The sequence below is a fragment of the Athene noctua genome, chromosome 15 (assembly GCF_965140245.1).
Source record: "Athene noctua chromosome 15, bAthNoc1.hap1.1, whole genome shotgun sequence".
Classification (NCBI taxonomy): domain Eukaryota; kingdom Metazoa; phylum Chordata; class Aves; order Strigiformes; family Strigidae; genus Athene; species Athene noctua.
Genome location: NC_134051.1, coordinates 7,556,174 through 7,579,231, shown reverse-complemented (window position 1 = coordinate 7,579,231; position 23,058 = coordinate 7,556,174). Strand labels below are relative to the sequence as shown.

General features: G+C 39.6%; 1 protein-coding gene across 1 annotated transcript in view; it reads left to right on the top strand.

Moving 5' to 3' along the window:
• SDK1 (sidekick cell adhesion molecule 1) overlaps positions 1–23,058 on the top strand; it is a 416,654-nt gene that overhangs the window by 312,786 nt on the left and 80,810 nt on the right. The window contains exons 20-25 of the mRNA XM_074918870.1: positions 631–729; positions 5,580–5,771; positions 7,586–7,707; positions 15,988–16,097; positions 18,509–18,659; positions 20,550–20,787. Of these exons, the coding sequence (XP_074774971.1) occupies positions 631–729; positions 5,580–5,771; positions 7,586–7,707; positions 15,988–16,097; positions 18,509–18,659; positions 20,550–20,787 (912 nt within the window). The remainder of the gene's footprint in view (positions 1–630; positions 730–5,579; positions 5,772–7,585; positions 7,708–15,987; positions 16,098–18,508; positions 18,660–20,549; positions 20,788–23,058) is intronic.

Sequence of the window (23,058 nt, the reverse complement as noted above, 5' to 3'; positions counted from 1 at the left end):
TTTTTAAGAGCTCTTGAGCTACATCATAAAAATCCTTTAGAAGTTTCACACACTTGTATTCATTTTACAGAAGACAGTTGCCATTATGTTGGACATTTTTAGAGCTGTTTTGAGAGAATCTATCCAAGCAGTGACTTGGTGACTCTGTCCTTGCCTTGACCTTGCATAGGCAAAAGGCTCTTTCCAGGTGAGGGGGGTGCTGGTGATGTTGCTGCAGACCTAAGGCCAGATAAACTGCACACAGCAGCACAGGTAAATGCTGCACGCCGTCGTTGAGGGAAAACAGCAAACACAATTGCTTCCAGGACTGCCAGCTTGATTGTTCTAATTAGATTAGATCAAGAAGAGAGGCAGAGTACAAGTTGTGTGCAAGTCTCCCGCTGCCACTCTCTTTAGTTGTCTGCACAGTTAGGATGATGACTGGATAAAATAATTTATGTGATGATAGCCAGAGTGCTTCATAACATCTTGCCTTCTCCCCGCTCCCCTGCAGCTCTCACTGATGTTTCCAGCCGGCTTCCCTTGGCCCCGGCTCAGTGTTTTATTTCTTCAGCCCTAACCTTGCCACATGAATCAGATCAAAAGTAAGTGGGGTTCTCCTGTTAACAGATTTCCTTTTCTGATTGCCAGAGCCAGGAGCTGTGGGACACCTGAGTTTCACTGAGATTCTGGACACGTCTCTCAAGGTCAGCTGGCAAGAACCTGTAGAGAAAAATGGTATCATTACAGGCAAGTATCAGCTGCTGTCTCTGGTTTGGGGTTTTTTTAGGTGTGTGTGGGGTAGAATGTATCACTGCGGTGAAAAAATGTTTGTGTAATAGAGCATTTAGGAAGAACTGTCTACCGTGAGTGCTGGTTTCCTGGTCCCTCTTTTGGGTAATTGAAATGTTATAGAAAGTACGGGCCCAATTACTGGCAGCTCATGATTGTGGTCACTGAAAAGGCAGTCTATATTAGAAATCAGCTCCCCATGGAGTTTCTGGTCTTGTTAAATCTTCTGTGACCTCCACCTGCGTTACTAAATTTCTGAAACTGAGTGAGACAGTGTTTGGCCTTTGCCCTAAAGGTGGGGGGTTCCTACATGGAGTTTACAGCTGCAGAATATGGATTGGCACTGCTAAGATTTGCAATCAAGACCAAGCCTGAAATCAGCAGTATTCTTCATCTGTGATCAAGTGGTCTGGCTGTAGACTGCGTGACAAAATTTGCATGTCATTACTTAATTTTGTATAAACCATCACAAGGGTTCAGAACTCTCCTGTTTCTCCTTGGTGAGCTTGTCATTTAACATGCTATTTATCTATTTACTGTATGCCAGTGTAGATACAACATCAGCAATTTCATTATTTTTCATATAAGAAGCTATAAATAGTTGAGAAAAACTCTATTTCTTATCAACAGAGGCAATATTGTTTTCAGATGGGAAACTATTACAGCTGCACAGGATGGACATTCCATTTAACAAAGGCTTTCAAGGTTTTGAAGTGCAAGAAAGTTCCCAAATTTTAAATTACTGGAGCTAAAAATCATAGTTGGGAAGGGAGAAGATCATTTCACATGGATCAAAATATTTTGTTTTGGGAGCAATGAAACTGAAAAGTTTAATTTATTTTTTAAAATTGTATTATAATTTGTAAAAACAAAATACATTGCAAGAGTTTTAAAAAACCCAGACTTCTTGTCCCCTGAATACTGAAATGATATATCAGTCTAATATCTTGAAGCATTTTAACTTTGACAGACCTAATTTTGCTAGGACTTGCACTTCTTGGTGTTTTCTCTGTGTATCTGTAACATGAATAATTTGTATATGTGTCTTCTGTGCTGTTTATAGTGTCTGTGTATAGTAGTGTCCATACACAGATCATCTTTTATGCCTTTATGCTCTGGTATCCCTCTTGAAATATGCATTGATTTAAGTGGTCTGAGAAAATACACTAATGACTTCTGAAAGCAGAGCAGTATTGATTCAGTGAAAATGGCCAAAGCCTTCAAACCTGAGTGCTTAAGTTTAGGTACCTAAATCCAAGTCTAGCTATCTAAGTAAGATGATGTAATACTCATCTTTGTTAAGCGCAAGTTAGCTGCACTGTGCTTAGTGTTGCAGAGTCACTTAGTTAGAAACAAGCTGCTGCCTCCCAGAATGGGTTGAAACCTGGTGGAGCACGATGATGGACCCTGTTATATTCAGGGCAAATTGTTTCAGAAAGGATTAAGCCAAGGAGCTTTATTGTTCATGAAGAAACACCAGTGTAAAAATGCCCAGCAAACCTTAATAGGAAAAAGAAATGTCCTTAATGATGCAAACTGCATTTGGGTGAGAAGAATAGGAAAATTGTTCATGCCCTGAGTACCTCAAAGGTTTATAGAGTCCTGCTTGGCGATCTGAGTGCTTAGAAAGGCAATTATTCATCATTTCTGCTCATTGATATCTTTACTTGGACCTTCTCGTTCCATGCAACAGAGCTGGGAGGAGGAAAGCACAGAGGGTGGTGCCCGGCAGCCAGCCTGCTCTGGGAAATTGCCCATTACTCTTGCTGTAAATTTCAGTATCTTCCTTGTTTTCTCAGTAAACATTGATTTATGAGGACCTGGATGTAGACGGACAGTTTGTGATTGGGTGTACTGCTCTCTTGTAGAGAATTTACTCCAGATCAACAGAAAATTATTTCTGAAACTCCTCTGGTCATTAGTTTCTGTTAGGCAGCATTTTGTGGAGGGTGTAGTGCCAAAGCATACGGGAAGGCTCTGTGGCACCTCTCCTATTCTCACTTACGCTGAAGCCAGAGGAAACACTCAGCCCAGGCCGGCTGGACTCCCCCGTGCACATTTCTGGCAGTGATCACGTCTGTAAAACAGAGAGCGCATTTTTACCAACCACATGTCCTAAAGTTCTGCCCATCTGTCAGTCATTGTGGCTTAAGTGCTACTTGGGGGTACGGTGGATGTTGTTTCTTTCCTTCCGCATTTTTTCATCTGTTTTTGTTATGCATGATTACATTTGGCTTTGTGTCTGCTCAGTGTCTATGTATGTATTTTCTGTTTGCATTTTTTTGTGTGACTAGAATTTAACTATACATTCGGGACTGAAATATTGAACAGTAAATGCTGCCTCTTTGCCTTTTCTTCAATTTGCATGTGAACGCAGGATATTTTTCCTGGTGAACATTTTTTCAGAAAATAAATACATAGAGACTATGTGCCTAATGGGCAAGAAAGCTGGGTCTCATCCCTGTGGCCACAAGGGAGAAAACATAAAATGTTCAAACAATAACCTCCAATATTTGATGTATAGTCAAAGCTTATCTAGATGGGAGAGAGGATATCTCCATCACTTAATATTGCCTAGTGCATGGTGGATGAAACTTTCTATCGTTCGTAAGCAACAAATGGATAGAGGGAGCAATAAAAATCCCCTGTTTATCTCCTTCTGGTTATTTATTGCTTTGAGCAACCTGTTTTGTTTTGTTCTGTGGTGATACTTCTTGATTCCCTCCGCCAGCCCATGTTTAGGGTTCAAAGCAGGCGTAGCCAGGTCGTCTGCAGCTCCCGGGCAGCCAGATGAGCTCTTGCCCAGCCTCTGCTCCATCCATGGCTGCACATGGACATTCTGCTGGCTGGGGACACAGCTGCTGGTTTTGTGTCCTCTGCTGGGAAGTGGGGAGAGGCACGACTGCACCTTCCACAGAGTCGTCACATTGCCCTGTCTGGAACAAACAGCACCCATGGCTTTTGAAAGAAAGGAGTGTTTGTGATGGTCGTTCTGTTTGTAACTCCCTCTTAACTCTTCACTGAAAATCAAATAGAGTGGACAGCCATCTCCCACATTTCTGTTTGCCCTCTCTTAATAAAGGCAATAGTCCTTAAATTTTGTCAAAATCCTTCATACAGATTATAGACTTGCCTGTGCTTCATAAACTCTGATCACTGGTGAATGATTCTTAAGACTTTTCAGAGCATCAAAACACCCCAGTGTCTCTGAGATATTGGTAAATGACTGAATGAATTCCCATTCAGAGACTTAAAACTGGTTCCACATGAGCATTCAGGAGTTTTTCCCCTTCCCCTAGTTAGTGCATAGTCAGACAAGTGGTTGCAGTGTCGCTGGAATTACTGAAGTACCACCTCTCTTTATCACTGCCCCCTCACCTGAAGCATAATTACGGTCTATGTGAGCACTCCAAGCCCATTTTCATGCAAAATTAGGTTAACGTGAATCTCTGTCAGTGATGGCCGCTAGCACTAGATAGAGTAAGGATAACATCTCACACCTCTCTCACTCTCACAGAAATGACTGTCTCATCATGCTTTTAGTTCATGAGAAGACTTTTCTTTGTTGATTAATATCATAACATATTTTGTTATGTCAATTTGCATATGTTAATCAGCTTGTCATGGGGTTTTTTATTTAAAAAAAATAAAAAAGGAAAAAAACCTTCAAGCCCCCCAACTGGTATGAATTCCTCATCTTAGATGGTGGGAACAGGAACCCAGTAGGGAGGTTCTCTAGGCAGCTTGCCTTGTGCATGGTTCACTCAGTGGGATTCCTTTCTGTTAGTCCTTTTCACTCACTTCCATTTCACAGGCATTCAAGAGCTACGTGTATTTTTTTTTTCCCCCCTGAGTCAAATCACAAAGAAAGCTGCAATCAAGCAAACTTTTCAGACACACTCTCTGGAGGCTGTCACAGTGAGGTTCAAATGGGTTCAAACGAGAATAAAGTAGGACTGGGCAGGAGGAGGACAAGCAAATTTGGAGGTAAAATTGAGCAAATCAGACCGTAGAAAGTTTCAAAAGTTCTTGGAAGGCAAATGGTTATAAAAGTGATAAAAAGGAAAGCCTGGTTACGATAGAAGAATAATACAGAGGTCAGGGTGACTGCAGTTTTGGACAATACATTGGCTACACTATGATTTTTAAAGAAAGGATAATGATTCACCCTGCTAAAGGATTTGTGCGAGGAACAAGCAGTGGGGAGTAGAGGTTTTTCAGTTCCTAGAAGATTCCCACAATGTTCCTGCCTGATTGTTATTGTCAGATTTGTAAGTATTTCTAGATAGACAGCAGTGAAGGTTACTTCAGCCTGGAAAGAGAGTAGCCATACTAAGTACATATAGATTTTTAATTAGATATTCCAGCTGATGAGAAGATGTTATAGTTTCCAGTGTTTCTTCCTATTTGTTTCATAGAGTTCACAGAATGAAAGGTCCACCCTTCTGCAAGATTATCCCCAGGTTTTCTAGCTACTTCATAGCAAGCGCTGTATCGCTGTAGAAAAGATGACAGTAGGTTGATGGGCAGATGATACCCAGTGGGGTGCCTATATCAATTGTTTATTGGAAATGAGAATATTAAAAAAACATTTGGGTATTTTCAGCTGGTTTTTTTTTTTTTTTCTGCTTATAGAAGATGACCACAACGGAGTAGAGTAAGAAACAAGCCATACCACCATAGACCAAAAGCAAATCTTGTAGAGACAGGAATTTACTAGTCTCTGGGTTATTGCATAACTGCTTTAGGAGAAAAAATAGACCCCACCACTGCTTAGGCCCCCTGACTTTTGTGTAATTGTTTTTCAGGGTACCAGATCTCCTGGGAGGTGTATGGCAAGAATGAATCTCGTCTTGCCCGCACACTACCCAACACAACGCTGGAGTACAAGATCACAGGGCTGTCATCTCTCACCACTTACACAATCGAGGTGGCAGCTGTGACCGCAAAAGGGAGCGGATGGATCACATCCTCCACCATCTCTTCTGGTGTGCCCCCAGGTTGGTGAAACTAAAATTGACTGATTCCTCATGTTTTTATGTTCCAAAAATCACAAATTACTTCAGGAATAATAAAAATGGTTTTATTTATAAAGCATTGGAGTGCTTTACCACGTAACTTAAATTTAATTTTTAAAACCGATTAAAACATTAAAATGAACACACTTGCAATTTGAAATTACCAGAAGTTGAGGCTGTTTAATACAAATATAAAAAATGATGTAGGGATGGCAGAAGAAATGGACAAAGTAATAAAGTGGATACAATACAGACTCTCTTGACATTTATGAAGTAGCGTAAGAATGAAGCCTGAATCAATTCAAAAAGTGTTGCTTTGGGAGAAAAATAGAGTTTGGATGATGTTACGAGAGAAGGGTTTTTCCATTTATAAGTAGTATAGCTTATGTCACCTATGAGAGGACATATATAATGAAACTCAAATTTAATTTAAAAAATATGGGAGTGGTTGCCTGAGAAAGATTTGGGAGAAAGTATTCCTGTACTGCATTGTCTGAGTTACCATTTGGACACCTGTAAATTTAGTCTTTTTGCATGTTGTTTATAAAAATTCTACACTCTCCCTCATACAGTATAGAAAGCAAACTAAAAAACCAATTCATACCTCAAACAAGCAGTTTCAGTTAATTTATAGGTTATAGAAGTAGAATTTTTCAAAGCTGAGCAGTTAGTATACATCACTGATGGTAATCCAATTTTTACCTTTTCTGGTATTTTTACTATTTTCTATATGTCTTGAAGTATGTTTGCCTTTCTTTTCCCTAATCATAGCTAATCGTGACAAGTTGTAGACTGGATCAAGGCCATGCTCCCTGTTGTTAGCCAGATAACAGCATTATCCTACTTGGTCAGGATTAGTTTATCCATTATAGTTGCCACAAATGTGAAGTAAGAATCAAAAATATTGTGTATTTATGCATACTTGAAATATATGCCAAAAAGCTGCCCATTTTTTGCCTGCAGCACTTGTACATAACACAACATTATGAACGATTGCTGATTATAATAGTAATTTCCATTTTACTTACAAATGCAGGTATTATTGGGAATTTATTCTAAACAATCTATATTTAATCTCTTTCCTGGGCTTGCTTTTGTTGATAATTCAGATAATATTAAAAATGTAAATGCCACTGTAAGCTTGACTGATGTGAGGCAAAGATCTGATTGGAGCTGCAGATTTTTCCTCATAGAAGGTCACCCTCTTTATTTGCAACAGAAATTTTTTAAAAATTCGTCTACTTTATTCAGGCATCAGAAATGCCCTCTTACATTCATCTATTATAGGTCAATATAAGAATCACAAAATCTTTCCTATACATTATCCAAAAATTTGATTCTTTTTCTGTGGTTAATGTATTAAAGTTGTATGTACCCTAAGAAGTAAGTAAAAATTATTGTAATTTAATTCTGGAGAAACAGAAGTACAGTGGAATTAGGTGACTTGACGAGTGATTGGCAGATCTGGAGCTGGGAAGTACCTTCCCCCCTGGGCCACCACGCTTTGTCGGTTGTGCAACTTTTCTAAAATAGTAGCTGTAATTCTGTAGATAGGCTCTTTCTTTTCTCGTTTGATCTGTAAAGATGTGGTGCATGCTCAGAACGGCAGAAATAGTATTGCTGTATGTAATAATCTGAAAAAAAAAAAAAACCCAACAACAAAAAACGCCAAACCCACAGCTATTTGCTCTATTATAATTGTTACCAAGGTATTTTATGTGCTAAAACACTGAATGTCAGCCTGTGTTACTGGGCCCTTGACGAAGCGTTTCCACTTCTCACTTCTGTTTCTTCAGAACTTCCAGGTGCTCCATCCAACCTGGTGATTTCCAACATCAGCCCTCGCTCTGCCACGCTTCAGTTCCGGCCAGGATATGATGGCAAAACCTCCATCTCTAAATGGATAGTCGAAGGCCAGGTATGTCCCTGACAAAAAGCTCTTAATTAAGTTTCTGAGGGGTTAAAAAAGGGTCTAGTAGCGAATTGCTGTTTGGATTACAGTTTTTGTTTAACTGTGGATCAAAGCTCTTCAGTATATTGCCTGGTGGTAGCTGTTCAGGAGGTCCTGGAAAGTTTGGAATGCAAGGGAGCTCGAGGGCCTTAGCTGAGACATGCCTGTGAGAAAAGGGTCATATGAATGCTGTAACTTCTGTTCAAAGGAACAAAGGAAAAATATGCTATATAGTGTATATATATGTGAGAATGCTTATCCTTTAAAAAATTCACATGGATTTTTGTAAAGCAGCTTAGCTTATGTTCAGAAGAACACCAGATCCATCATAAGCAACACATACAGCAGAGCTTAAGTCCATCCATTTATCTAAAAAAGGATTTGAAACCTGTGTTTAGGTTCTGTTAGGTGTATTTTCAAACCAGATGCAAACCTGGAATTATTATCTAATAGTCAGGAATGTAGGAAGAATTGCACTGAACAGCAAAGATACCATTATTCGTGAGACTGAGTGTATTTTTCTGTCTTGTAATGGAATACACTGAGGTTTTCTATCCAGGCCTCTAGATATGAATAGGATGAATTCTCTTCTCCATCAGCTTTAAACAATATCCTTCTTTCTGCTGTCATTATGCCTTGAGGAGTTATATATTCCTCATTTGTTCTCCTGACAGATGAGCTTTGCTTCTTCCTTTCCACCCACAGATCTTTATAAATAATACAATCTGTTTTTAAGACCAAATGTTGGACTTCTTAAATCACCATCACCACTTAGACATGTTGATACAATCACTTCACTTGGTAATGAGATTGTTGTGAACAAGTTGGTACATTTTGTACCATTTACGTACACATTATTGCATACTACTGAATTAAACACTGAAATCCTATAACATGGTGGCTTGGCACATTCTGAGAAACATTTTTGTGCAGGAACACCACATTGATATTGCTAGGAATTAATCCTGTGTGTTGCAGAATGCCACTGAAGTGAAATAAACTTGAATGCTTTAAAACTGCAATAATAATTATCATTAATTTCATCTGCATCCTTGAAGAGCCCCTAGTAGTTGAAGGGTGTACAAGAAGGGACGGGAGGCCCTTTCTTGTTCGTACACCCTCATCAACACCTCATGCATTGCTAGAGAAGTCAAGCTGTTCTGATAGATCCTGGGTCAAGGAGTATTTGCTCCATTTGGAGAAGGAGCACAGCCAAAGTCTTTGCAGAGTCTGAGCAGTTCTTTTCACCATAGCTACCCTGCAAGTTTCTTGTGTGCCATACCTCACCATTTAGCTTTGGCACAACAAGAAATGTTGTTCCAAGTGGATTTCATTTTTAAAAAAAATTTCGTGTTCACATGATTAACAAAAATCTTTTCAGGTATGCAGAGAAATTGGTGACTCCATAAGGCTACGGCAAATCCTATTTTCAGGATGACAGCTGCATATAATCCTTTGTTCACAGCCGCTTTCTGCCAGCACTCCACTCAAACTCCCTTTCTCTCCTGAAGTGAAATTTTACAGCACCTTTAGCCAATCTAAACCAGAGCTCTTGTTGTCCTGCTCCTGTTCCCTTCCCTCATCCCCATCACTCTTACCAAGACTTTCTTATTCCTGCCTTCTGCATGCGCTGAGTCTGGTGTGATCGTATCTGGAGTTGCTATGAGACTTGATCCAGTCAAGAGTCTCAGACATCTCAGCTCTCTGCACAGGCTGGGTGTCAGAAGAGCACCACTACAAGGGGAGGGGATGAGAACATGGTAGTGGGGACAGAGATGAGGGCAGGAATGCCTCCGTCCTGACTTGGATCTAATCTGCCTTGGATCTGCCCTCTGGACTTCGCTCGTTTTCCTGCCTACCTTGCAAAGGCACACAAGCTTTCACAAAACAGCTGCCTATGACACCCCAGTGTTCACTTAGGCCTTTCATGTAGTCTGTTCTAAGCAGTGTTATGTCTGTGCTTGGATGCAGACTACCTACTACAGACATCTGTATTTGAGCATAGACGACCATAATTGTTCCTTAGGACTATGTTAGATTGAAGGGCAGTGGTTCTACCCAACCTACCAAAGATTTTCTAAACAGAAATATAGGGAGGATTTTTTCCTTCTGGATCTTTCATTCACTGGGCTGTGTACAGCTTTAAATAACACTGTTAAGTTTTTTCAGGCCTTAGCATTAAATTAAAAGCCACTTAAGTTATGGTTTTGCATACTATAATTTTAAAGCAGGAGGTATTGCTGAGTGATAGGATCACATTTAACTATAAAACACTAATCTGTATGTTCTAGTGTACTTTGCAATTAATCAGTTCAATTAGAGAATAAAGATTCTGTGCAAGCAGGTACAAAGACTACATCTCCATCCATTCGTAAATTTTTTGACCGTTAACATTTCTGAAAGCTTGCAACAAGGAGCAGAGTAGCTGAAAATAGCTAATAGCTTGGGGAAAAGTATCTTGCAGTTTACTAAGACCTTGTACAGCATGATCTCTCCTGGAAGGAGGAGAAACAAGGTCAGTCTCCCACAAAGGTGTGTTCCCTCTGCACTGTGCTTCTGCTGTCGGTGGGTTCATGACAAAACATGACCAACAAATACATGGTATTCTCATGCACTTTATCTATGTTCCCCTCTGTTTGTACAGCTGGGTGACAGCTTTGCACTGGACATCCCCTATATTTTGTGTCTTCTCTTCCATCTCTGCTGGGAATATACCCTTTACTCTGTCTGAGTCCTTACAGACAAAACTCAGCTATTTTATATTCACACACACAAACAACCTGCCACTGATGTGCTTTCCTTCTTTGTTTCTTTATTGGCATAAAGCTTCCTTGATAAGGGCAGGTCTAGGAAATACTCCGACTATTCCATTTTGGCTAAGTGCCATTTTTGAAGTCTGATACTTCATGAACAATTTGGATGAAAGACATAGCTGGGAATTTCAGTTGACGTGAAATTTTGTATGTCTGGCCTTGGCTTCTGCTTTTTGTGCTAGGGTGTAAATTCACAGGAGCCACTGTGGAACTAATTCTCAATTATGTCAATGAACATGAGAGGAAAATCAGATCTTTAAGATTTTAGTGTTGGTAGATACTGAAGTATCAAGCCTCAAAACCCCCGTTTCTGTGTTTCTACTGAAGCTACATTCTCTACTTCTGAAGGGATTTCTTAAAAATCACTAGGCTGTTTCTTTTCCATCTTTTCGTCTAGACTCAGGGGACTGGAGGAAACTGGATTTCCAAACAAGAGGACTATAAAAAATGTACCAATACTATTTTAAAAATATTTCTAACATTGTTTTTCCATTACATACAGTATAATCTAAAGAGAATAGGGTCTAATGTAATATAAAGGTTCTGCTGACACTTGTTCAGGGGGACCAGCAGTAACTGTCTTGTGGCATTGACACTCACAGGTAACATGTTCATCCCCAAAGAATTTCGTTAAATCCTTCCAATCACCCTGTGCTCTCAGATGCAGTTAGAGTGTATATTGTACATATTTTTTTCTGGCAATTTGCAACCAAGAATGTCTATGAATCCCTGCTGTTGTTCACATGGTTTTGTGTTTGCACTCTCTGTCTGCTGGAATCCAGTTTCTTGTGCTGGATTTTTCCTGGGGTTTTGTCAGGAGAAGAATGTGAATGACATCATCATGACTGTGCCTTGGTGGATGCTCAGTCCACAGCATCAGGCTTTCCAGTGGCTGATTAGAAAAGCTGGGCTAACTTCTGCTGAGTTTGGTGTGTTTTTATGGTGACTAATGTTATTGTGCAGACAACAGAAGACTGTGGAAAGGCTGAAGGCCCCTTACAAAGACCTATCACAAGTTATGAAGCCATGAGTATATGGGCTAATATAGAGAGTATTTGCTTAAAACCTTTCTGCTGTTTTTAGGGAGATTTTGTATGAATATCATGGAGAGCAGTAGAAGAGTTTCCAAGTAGTAAAACCTTTAAAGTATTATCGCTTGTAAAGCTGTGAGTTGGGAAAGACGTTGTAACTTTGACCATGAATTTACCTGGTTTTGTGGGTTAAGTCAGTGACCCAGATAGGAATCATCCATTGTATGAGGTGATTCTCTTGGTGTCATTTTTACTTTGGAGCTGGTAAATAAAGTGTCTGAAACTCTGACAATTTTATGCCTTTGCCAATCTTTAAATCAAAAATGGCTGAGTCGATTTGAGGATTTTGCAAGAAAAAAAATTGCACCCAGTCTGACATCCTGTGAACCGAATTTCTCCCAAAGCAGTTTCAAATGTGAGAGTTATGGACCTCTATAATGAAAACTCTGACATATCTTGAACTATAGTAGATACAGAAACATTGTGTTTTCCTTTCCTGCAGTTAGTACTTCATAACTGTTCAGAATTTTAGAAGCATTACTGTCTTATACAAAACATCACAGCAAATTATTTTTTTCATTCCAAATTTTAAATATTTTTTGTTTCCTTTAAGTAAAAATTCTGCAAACTTTCTCACGTAGTGCATTCCATCAGAAAATATTGTCACTTTCTAAAATATGTAACGTTTTCCTTTTTTAGAAACGGAGACACTAATGCATAGAGAAGTAAAGGGTTCTGACATCACTTCCAATATTATTTTATACTGTCCCATTTCTGTAATAATAAATGAATATGCCTTTTTATTGAATGTAATGCCTTAGGAAGAGCTGAGAGCCGGGAATGAATATGTGCTAACTTGTGATGGTTGATCGTTATCGAGAATTATATGAAGTGTTGCGGTGGACATAGGTGTTTTTATTGTGGCAGTCCTGAGGCCTCTGGGGGATTGTGACCCTATTGTACAGAGAACTGTTAAGACGTAAAGTGCATTTCTTAAGGAGCTTTTATGCCAATGGTAACAGAAAAACAGTTGGTGTTTTCATCTGCCTCCTGAAACAATGCACACATGATTATGTGCACACATGAATATGAATATGTGTGCATCTGTCAACAGACATAATCCTTTTCTGAAGTTTACATACACTGTTATCCAAAAAACAGCTACAAGGAAGAAGCCTCTAAGTTTTTATTTTATGCAGAGCAGCTCATAGTGGACTCTCTTGCCCCTCAAAGGACTCTTTCATCCTTACCACTGCCCGTAGTTCTTTTTGCCCCATGGGGATTCCTTTGTACTCTGATTCTTGAAACTGATAACGTTTCCTCTGATCTGACATTGGAGTGTTTCAGCAAAAATAATTCCCTTTTCTTTCAAGAGCCTGAAACTTGGAATCTACTGTAGATCTTGCGGAAGTTAAAAAATATAGAAGTCCATCAATGACTGTTGTCTTCCGAGACTCATTTCTGAGATTGTTGCCAAACAAATGAAAATTGTTTTGAGTAACATTGACCTGGAATTGCTTGGCTGCACAAGTCAGAGGTCATGCAGAAGTCCCCAGGCTGTTCACCAAGCTGTCATACAGCCGTTCACCCTTCAATCCTCTTACTTTGGAAAAACTCCCCACACAAGCAGCACTCTCTTAAAATACACTACTGGTTTCAGTAACTGATATACTATGGATTTCAGTAGTCTAACCCTTTAAGTTAATTTCCCAAACGTTGGCACCAGATCCTAGGAACATTACAAGGTATTATTCTAACTAAAGCAAGTTCCCAATCTACTTTACATAAAATCTATTGCTGTATCACAGAACTATGCCTGTGATTGATTTTTTTTTGCTGCCTCTCTGTCTCTACCCTTCAGCAGAAAATGAGTCTAAAGTGGTTAACTGGGACTGTCTGCACTGCCACTTTGCCTGGGGTCCCTCACCCCCCAGTGCAGGTAGTGGCCACCTGTTTACCAGCTGGTTCCTGAGCTTGGGAGCAGCCATCATGATGGGCTTGGTTGGCATCTGCCATTTCCTTGTAGGCTGAACCCATCACTCCTACCAGCAAGAGCATTCACTACCAGAAAGCTGTCTTCTAGGATAATTTTCAAGGGGCTTGCCATAGTCCAGGACATGTAGATGCTTTTGCTGCTTCTCAATATGTAAAAGATCCTTAACATTTCCACCTTTACAGGCAGTTGGTAAATGTCTAGCTGCAATACAGGTGGGGGGGTTTTGGACACCTCTCAAGCTTGAGTCAATGTCAGTTGTTCACAGGTGGGCCTCTGAGTCTGAGCCATGTGCTCCTTAATGTGTATTAATGACCTGCCTGCTGCTGTCTAACAATTGAAAACTGGGTCCTTTATTTTTTGGTATGCAGGAAATATTTTTAAAAGCTCTTGCTGTTCTTAGAATACAAAAAGATGATGAGCTTGCTACTGGAGATTATTTGCAGCCTCCAAAGCACTGTGGATTGTTGCTATACAATTACTGCAGCACTGAGGTGATGCTGTTAAGAGCAAGGAGTTTTGCAAAAAGAAGCATTTACTATAGGCTTTCTACAGTATTAATCAAAAATTCTTTCAATAAAAAGTCTTCTCTTTACTTGACTAAAATCAATCCCCTCTTCCTTTCTTTGTTCATGTAGGGTTTTTGAAAAAATTCTCATCTCTTTGTTCTCTAGGTTCAGTTTAGGGCTGTTGTGTTTTACCATGCAGACCTGTCTCGACTTGCTTCCTTTAAGCTTCTGCATCCATGGACTTTACTAAAATTTATGGAGCTCAGTTGGGGCTGGGAATTTTAAAGGGCCCATAATCTTCACTGACATCTATTTTATATATTGTTTGGTGTGTGGCAGTGCCCTTGATAATCAACAAGACTGAAAGGCCCATCAAGACCTGTGCAACCATATCCCTCCATGAAAGCAGTCCTCTGCTAGGACAATCACAGAGGCTTCTTTTCACAGTGCAATGCAGAACTGATTTCTTTGGCCTAATTTTCCTTGTGTCATTTCTTCATGCACAAACATAAATATGCAGCACATCAAGTCCTAGGTGAACGAAGAACTAAAACATCTATAAATAAATCAGGCTGCTTCTCCTGAAGGAAAAAAAAAAAAAAAAAAAAAAAGAACGAAACCTAATTTTCTATTTGAAGTACTTGGGGTATGCTAGATACTTTGGGCTACGTTGCCTATCGAGTGCTTTGACAGTGTCTATGGCTGTAACTAGTATACAGAACTTGTAAGGGATCAGTTTAAAAAAGATTGAAGGAAATATCTCTTTACACAGTGGGTTGTGAGCTTCTGGAATTTGTTGCCACAGCAGTCTGTGGGAGTAGATAGTGTCAGTAGGTTAAAAAAGGATTAGGCGTCTTCATGGATATTAAGTCTGTAAATAGACACTAGAGGGAATAGCTGCTTATGTACCCCCTAAAATCCTTCAGCCTGTCATTGTGGATACCAGGGTATGGTGAGGGAATTGGGCTACAGGTACTATGCTTTGTGGTAGGGTTGAAACACCAGAGTAAATGTGCACAGTGCTAGGGAATTATATTGGGGAGTCTTGTCTAAGATCCCCTGTGTTTCAGGACGTGTGAATCTCCAAAGTGTAGCCCAGCCATCCACCTCCTCTCCTCTGCCTCTCCACACTCCCACTGTGGCTCTTACGCACACAACCCTGCCATCAGTATGCTGCCATCTTCCAGGGTCCCGGGTCAGACTGTAGCCTTTCTATCATGCCTTGTTGACTTCCTTTTAAGTCCTGATTCATCTTCATTTTATCTCCAGAAAGCTGTATAGAAAGTGATGCTCTCAGTTCTTATCACCATTTTGTCCCTTCTAACGCTGCCATAGCTGAGGGACTGTGTTGGGCAACATGTTGTGATTAATTAATACAAAGAATTGCACATGGAGAAATCTGGTCTAAGTGCAGACCAGCAGATGAGGTTAAAACACTTTTGTTCTTTGACTTTGTTCTTGTTTCTCTGTCTTCATTTCTGTGGCATTTTGCCTCCATTGAGACTTATTTAGTATGCATCAGTTCCTGCAAGTTATTATCAAGGCTGTTTTTCATTTTGTTACATTACTACTTGATACTTTTGTATTGTGGTGGAGTGATTGAACAGGGTATTAGCACTCTCATGGTGTTTTTCTGGAACAGATCTTATCAGAGGATCCCAATGAAGCCCCAACAGGTACAAGGAAACTAGGCTAACCTGGCTGTGTTGCTGCTTTACAAATAACTAATGCCTTGTCATATAAAAATTAATTGGATAATATGTATTTAAAAGGATTTGTCCTTCCACTGCTGTGATGACACACATTGCAAAAGAAGTTATATATATAATTCTTTATATATATATATGTGTGTGTGTGTATATAGTCTGCTTTGTATTCCTTCTTCCCTTTCCTGTGTGCAGGTTGGTGTACTGGGTGATGATGAAGAGTGGGTGAGTCTTCGTGAAGTGGAGAATGAACCTGATGCTCAGATGCTGGAGGTACCGAACCTTACTCCTTACACTCATTACAGGTAAGAACAGCAGGTAATTAGCTGCAGCATGAAAAAAAATTAGTAAATAGCAGCATGGAACATCTTTCCTAATCAGAAACAGCTGGCTGTGTTTTGTAATCTGAACAAAAGGGAAAAGCTTGGCTGTTTTCATCGTTTATACTTAAAATTACTCGTCTGATATTGTTAATTGTAATTCACATACAATACAGTTTGTAACATTAAAAAGCAAATCCAAGTGCACAGTGAAATGCTTTTATGAGTAACTGATATCCTGTAACTTCCCTCATCTAAAGGGTGCACCCGTGTAACATCAGTCAGTGACAAATCAATTGTAGTTAAACTGGTGCAAACGTGTAATTACATATTTACATCAGTTTAAACATCGTTTTATTGATTTAGCTTAATTTGGTAACATCAGTTAGATGAAACCTTTGTTTATAAGAATCTACCACGTTAAGCTTAATAGATATATGCAATACTTAAACTGATTGAAGTGAATCTGCATTATGGGTGCACCCCAGTTAAATGAAATTGATTTTTAAATCAATTCAATTCAAGTGATGCGTTGCTTTAGTATAGACAAGATTTGAGAATCTGAGGTATTCAATCCTAATGAAAAATACTTTCATGGGGTAGCTTGCTAATGTAAAGGCTGGTTGCAGGGAAATAGTGGCACGTGTTAAATCAGCTTTCTAGAAACTTGTCCATTTTGTGCTGGCTGAAGGACCTATTAGCTAGCCCATGTGCTGTTGTGAGCTAGTAGTGGGTGCAACCAAGTAAAGCTCATATAATTTACAACTAATTCAGTGCTGGTACACTAGTTTTCTTCCCTTCAAAGCCCAGGAACGTATTGAATTTCTCACAAACTCTCCACTAAAGTGTTTTACACCTTATCCTTAAGAGCTAAACATTTTACTAAAAGCCCTTTGAAAATTTTTCAACTGGAGCAGAGATTTCTGGTGCAGCAGTTTAATAAAATTATCTTCAGGCTGAGAATATTTTGCTCTCCTCAAAAAGGTGGATCCTTAAATCTGAAGAGGCAGAGGTGAATAGTGAAGTGCAGGTCGTACCAGAGTTCAACATTCAGTATCATGCAAAATAGGAAAGACTTGCATATCTAGCAGGTGTATGGAGGAATGTCTTTGGGATAAAACATAAAAAAGTATATGAGGAACTTGGGGTGGTTGGTTTTTTTCTATTGTTAAAGTTTTTCGTTTATTTTACTGCTATGCCTCATTTCTCTCTTGTATCCATTGAATTCTGGAGTGATCCCAGTTATGTTGGGATTTTTCATGCTTCTAGTTCTCTGGCTTTTTTCATTGTAAAGCAGATTCTTGAATTTTGCCTAGTTTTTTCCTCTCATGCATGCACAGATACGAGGATTTTTGGTTTTGTTTCAGTGTAGAGACATTTCATATAATTTTTTGAAACCTAGAAAGCTGTTGCAAAATGAATTTGTTGTCCTCTGGTCAGCTTTACTTATTGCCTACTGAGGAAATACATCATGAGAGCTAATTATCAGACCACATTTTTATCCGTCAGCTTCTTTTCTATATTTTGTGCCAATGTTTGAGAGTGAAATCAAGGACAGTATTTGTTTAATGAGTTTTCTTTAATGCATTTTCTAGGGAGATCACAGCAGATAAATAAGCACTGCTATGCTGACTGGCTCACCTTTTTCCCAAGCTCAGTCATTAGGTCTAAAAATTAAGTGTTTAGTATGAACAGGTCATGTATTTCTGTGCAAGTGCTGGATACTTCTAATTGCTTGTGACGGGTGAGAGTATCTGAAATGTACAGCATGTCTTAATTATTTTGTGCTTTCTGAAAAAAAGATTTCTCTAAATCTTTTGTGACCCAATAGGGATTTCTATTGTGGAAGAGACAGTTTCAAGCAGACAGGATATTTTTTTAAAGACGCATATCCATATTAAATAACTTAATCTTTCTTGTGCAGGAAGGCTGAAAATGCGGCACAGGGATAAATCAGTTTCTTTCAACCAGTAATTGAGGGGAAATGTTATCACCAGTATATTTTTTATATTGACAGGGAATGAGAATATCTGAAGTTTGATATTTTAATACCTTTCTGAATGTATTGTACAAGCATCGCAAGAGAAAATCACTTACTGCTAGCATAAGCTCATCAGGCTTGGTATAATTAACATAAATTTCTCACACAAATACCTAAGTTTCTAATAGACCCTAAGCTAATCTCGTTTTCATTTTTTTTTTAATACCTGAGAGGATCTGAAAGCGGTTGCCATAAAGCATTCAGCAGTGAATACAAAGGGGACCTGCGTGCAACGACCTTTGTGGAACATTTAGAAACACCTAATTTGTATTTTTCCATCTTTTTCATCTTCTGGAAAGAGAGGTACCATTTGCTGAGCTGTTACAGCATGCACTGCATCTTCTCTCTGCTCCAGGTTCCGGATGCAGCAGGTGAACGTGGTGGGCCCCAGCCCGCGCAGCCAGCCCTCCCGGGTCATCCAGACGTTGCAGGCCCCCCCAGATGTTGCTCCCGGGAGCGTCACCGTGCGCACGGCCAGCGAGACCAGCCTGTGGCTGCGATGGGTGGTGAGCTGGCCAGGAGGGACGGCGGGAGGAGGGGAGCCTGGGCTGGTGCTTGGGATGCGCCTGCTTCCCCAGGGGGTCAGGCCAGCACTCCAGAGTGCCTTTCCTTGCATTCAGCATAAGGAATAACAACAGAATTATTTCCTTTTTCAGAATAATCAGAAGTCTGAGACTTACCTTAATAACTTGCCTTATCGATCACTTGCCTACTGCCGCTACTGCCACTTCATTGGGGGAATATATACCTGTGTGTAAAACCTTGGCTTTTGAGACTCTCTAGTATCACAATCTGGGTCAGCATGTGGACCCGGAATATAATACTTGAGCCAGTTTTCAGTTTCCTAGAGCTCAGTTGTTTGCTTTGTACAAAACAGTCCCCAGAAGGTGCACACCAGCCATTGGCAATCATCCTGCAGCTACTGCAGTTCAAAGGCAGCAAGGTTTGCATTTTACATTCCTGTAGGAAGATTATATTTACGTGAAAGGATGTGGAGGTATGTGATAAAATGTAGAAAGAAAAGATTAATTGCGAAGATGCAGTGATTGATGACATTGTTGTGCCCCTTTGACTGTCTGAGTTACCTGCAGAGTCACCACGTTGGGATTTACTTGGCAATTAACCTGCTCCAGAATGGTTTTTCTTCTCCCCTGTTAGGCAGAATTTTCCACTGGGGTTACTGTGGTGTGAAGTTGATGAAGCACAGGTTTCCTCTTGCCCAAATGTTACTTTTTCCATGTATAAACTCATTATGGCTGGAAGTCAAAATCAGGCTAGAAAAAAGATGGGTTTTCTCCCATCAGAAAGGAATAATTCCAGTTTCTCAATGGGACACTGCACTTAATTCTGAGCCTTGAAAGACCAAAACACCAAGGTGTCACCATGTATCCACTGAAGAGCCATTGCAGTTCATTTGATAGGACCCACATAACTCATCGTGGCTTTACCATGTGAGTAACATGCCCACATTGTTAAACTTTTTAGTACTATATCCAGACCTACATATCTTCCACCAAAATTAACTCAGGAATTTTTTTTAAATACTTTAAAATATTTTAAAGATTGTGTTTCCTTGCTGTGCTACCTGGAAGCCTGTTTTCCATGAGTCAAACTGTGCAGGGTTCAGAAGGAGCAACAGCCACAGCTGAAAATGACCTGATATACCTCTTTCGTGCTTAATAACATCTGCATTTGAAACTGTTTAATCTCTTTTTTTCAAGACCTGCAGGTGAATCTGTGTCCCCTTAGGAGCTGGGAATTCCTTCCTTCCTACAGAATAAGGGTCACATTTCTAGCCCTGCTTGCCTGCGGGATACAGTCTTCTAAGCTGTGAAATGCTAATGTGTATCAAATTTTCCCAGTGATTCAGAACTGAATCTCAGCCATCCATGGTGTCATATAGATAGTTTTGTGGGGAAAAACTCTAAACTTCATGAAGTAGGCTAATTATTTCATATTTTAATCTCTGAAATTGCTTGGGGAGTTAGAATACTAGAATAAATCTCTGCTGATAGATGAGTAGGCAGAGAGTCAGTAAAGAAAGTAAAAAATGTACGATAAATGAATTTGTCACATGCTTCAGCAATTTATCATTCATTTCCATATTTAATCACAAAACTCTGAACTATATTGTATTCATATCATCTCTGTTGATACACCCACAGCAAATGGCATAGTGCTGTGAGCATATCTGTTTAGTTCAAAATTAAGGTGAAAATTTCAAGCAACACAGAAATTTATTTTGTGACACATACATAAAACTGAAAATCAGTCTCTTAATATTTTTTGCCTCCCTATGGCCTTATATGAGTTCAGACAGCCTTGGCATATAGTTTGGAAAGCCCTGGCAGTGTGTTCTGTGTAGGAATATTGTGCTTTTCTTTGTTGTTTGCCAGCCCCTCCCCGACACCCAGTATAATGGCAATCCAGAGTCAGTGGGGTACAGGATAAAGTTCTGGCGTGTGGATCTGCAGTCTGCCACCCTGATGAAGGTTGTTAATGACCGATTGGAAAGAGAGTACACGATTGAAGATCTGGAGGAGTGGACAGAGTATGAACTGCAGATCCAGGCTTTCAATGCCATTGGGGCAGGACCATGGAGCGAAGTAGTGAGAGGTCGTACGCGGGAGTCTGGTAAGTCGGAACACCATGTCTGCTGTGAAGGACACAGCAGTTTCTGTCCTTTTGTTCAGTTTTGGTTTTGGTTTTGTATTTTGCTTGTTGATCCATTAAATTTAAAATGAAAGAAAAAAAAAAAAAAAACACAGAATCTCTAGATCCACCGAAGGCAAAAAGACATATAGACCTCTGTTTTATTTATTATTTTTATTTATTATTTGGGTTATTTATTTTATTCCTACGCTACTTTCATGCATAAACCTGCATGTTGTTATTTAAAGCAAGCAAAACAACCTTTTCCCATTCCTGCCCTCATTTGACCTCAGTGTGGACAGCACAATAAGCTTGGATACAGCCTTCTCTGGCTGAGCAGATCTCTCGTGCTTCCTTTCCCTCCCCAGTACCCCACTGCCCCTCTTTGTCCCCCTTTCCCTGTCTGCTTCGAGGCTCAGGCAGATTTTCTCACAGCTGTGGTTAGCTGAAATTTAATTTCAAGCACCAAATATTTCTAACAGGGCACAAATTATTTTAGCGAGGTGATTGACCGTATAGAAATAAAATAATTATCTGAGGTTTTGACGATGTGTTTTCAAAACTGCCTTCTAAAATTGTGTGTACAAGTCTATATAGACATAACCTGCATATAGACATAACCTGCTTGCAGACCTAGAGCACAAATGCTGTGTTGTCTGGCTGAACGTAGACTTCAAATATCAGAATCAAACTCTCAGTCTCAGGAAACAGTAAATTATTGTTAGCTTAGTAGCAACAGTTAAAACAGATCATGAAAGCCTGCTCTCTAGCTGTTCACTTCCACCAAACCTATTTCCAAAACTACCCTACATACACCTGATAAATTATAATTTATATTGCAAGTGAATAGCAAAATGGAGGATATAGATGGTTTAAAAGTTTAATAATAGCTCTTTGTGACCTCTATTTATGCAAGATTCAACACTGATATTTTTTCTTATGACTTTTTTCTTATTTTTCTTGATTAAAAATGTTTTGGAATTTAATCCTATGCATACCCTACACTTAGAGGCACACATACTCATGTCTCTGCTCTCTGTACCACACAGTGTGACTTGGTGGGAAGCACGAGCATGCTGTATATGGCAGGATTTGGTCTGCTGGTTCAGATGACTGTCCTTTGAACTAGTCGAGGAGAAGGCTAAACAATGTCATCCCCCTCCATTAAAGTGTTGCTTTTTGGGAAGCAGTAATTGGAAAGCTATTGCCAGAGGTACTTTAAACAAGGCGTGCTTGTGCTGGAGTTTGAGATAGCATGACCCAGACAAAATAGTTTTGAAGTGTTCTGTATCATAATAAAAAGATATCGCATTCTCTACTTTCTCCTTTCTGCTGCTCTTCAAACACTTCCTTTGAAATGTAGTAAATACTAAGATTAAGTGACTTCATAAAACCTTAGGATTTTAGTGCTCTTGCTCAGCATTTAAAGATCAGAGGTTACATGTGTATTTGGCATTTTCTCTTGCAGTATTAAAAGAAGGTTGACTTGAAACTGATTATAGTAGGCACACAGAAACTGGGATCAAAATAACACAAAGCTGTGATCTAGGCCGTAAGGACTCATTTGTTTTTTTCCATGTGTTTTCTTTGATACTAACATCTGATTTCTTGAATAGAGCAAGTCAGGGCTCAGACTTTTGGCTGTATCTTCTTAGATTTAGAATATACAAGAAGCTCTGGCATAGTGGCAAGCTGCATGAGAGAACTTCAGGGAATCTGCAGTTAACCTGTATGCGCAAAAGAAGTTAAATGCAAATAAAAAATGTCTAAAGCTAGAGAAAAATGTCAAATCACTTTTAGGTCCGTCTTCTGAACTATAAGAGAAATTCTATGTATTGCTTATGTTTTCAAAGTACTTTAAAAGCAGGTGTCCTAAATATTTATTTTTCCATTTTGTAGACACGGAGTCTTAAGGAAGTTGTTTTGGCCCCTTGCTTCAGACTGTAAATGTCCCTCACAGCTGGCCAGAGGTGCCTTGGCCAGGATCACATGGTGGTTCATTGGCAGAACTTATGGTTCTGTCTTTTACATTGCCCAGGGAGTCTAAGAAGCTAGAACCTGGGCACTGAATCAGCTCGTGGTATCTAATGACAGTGCAGCAGCTACTGGAGTCCAAAATCTTTATTGAAGATAAAGCTGTACTTGAGCACTTCTGTTTATTCTAGGATGTGTGATCATATCACTAGTAGCTAAGCACACGTGCTAACAATGAAGGAGCATGCCGTTACAGGGATGTTCTCTGGTTTCTGAAGC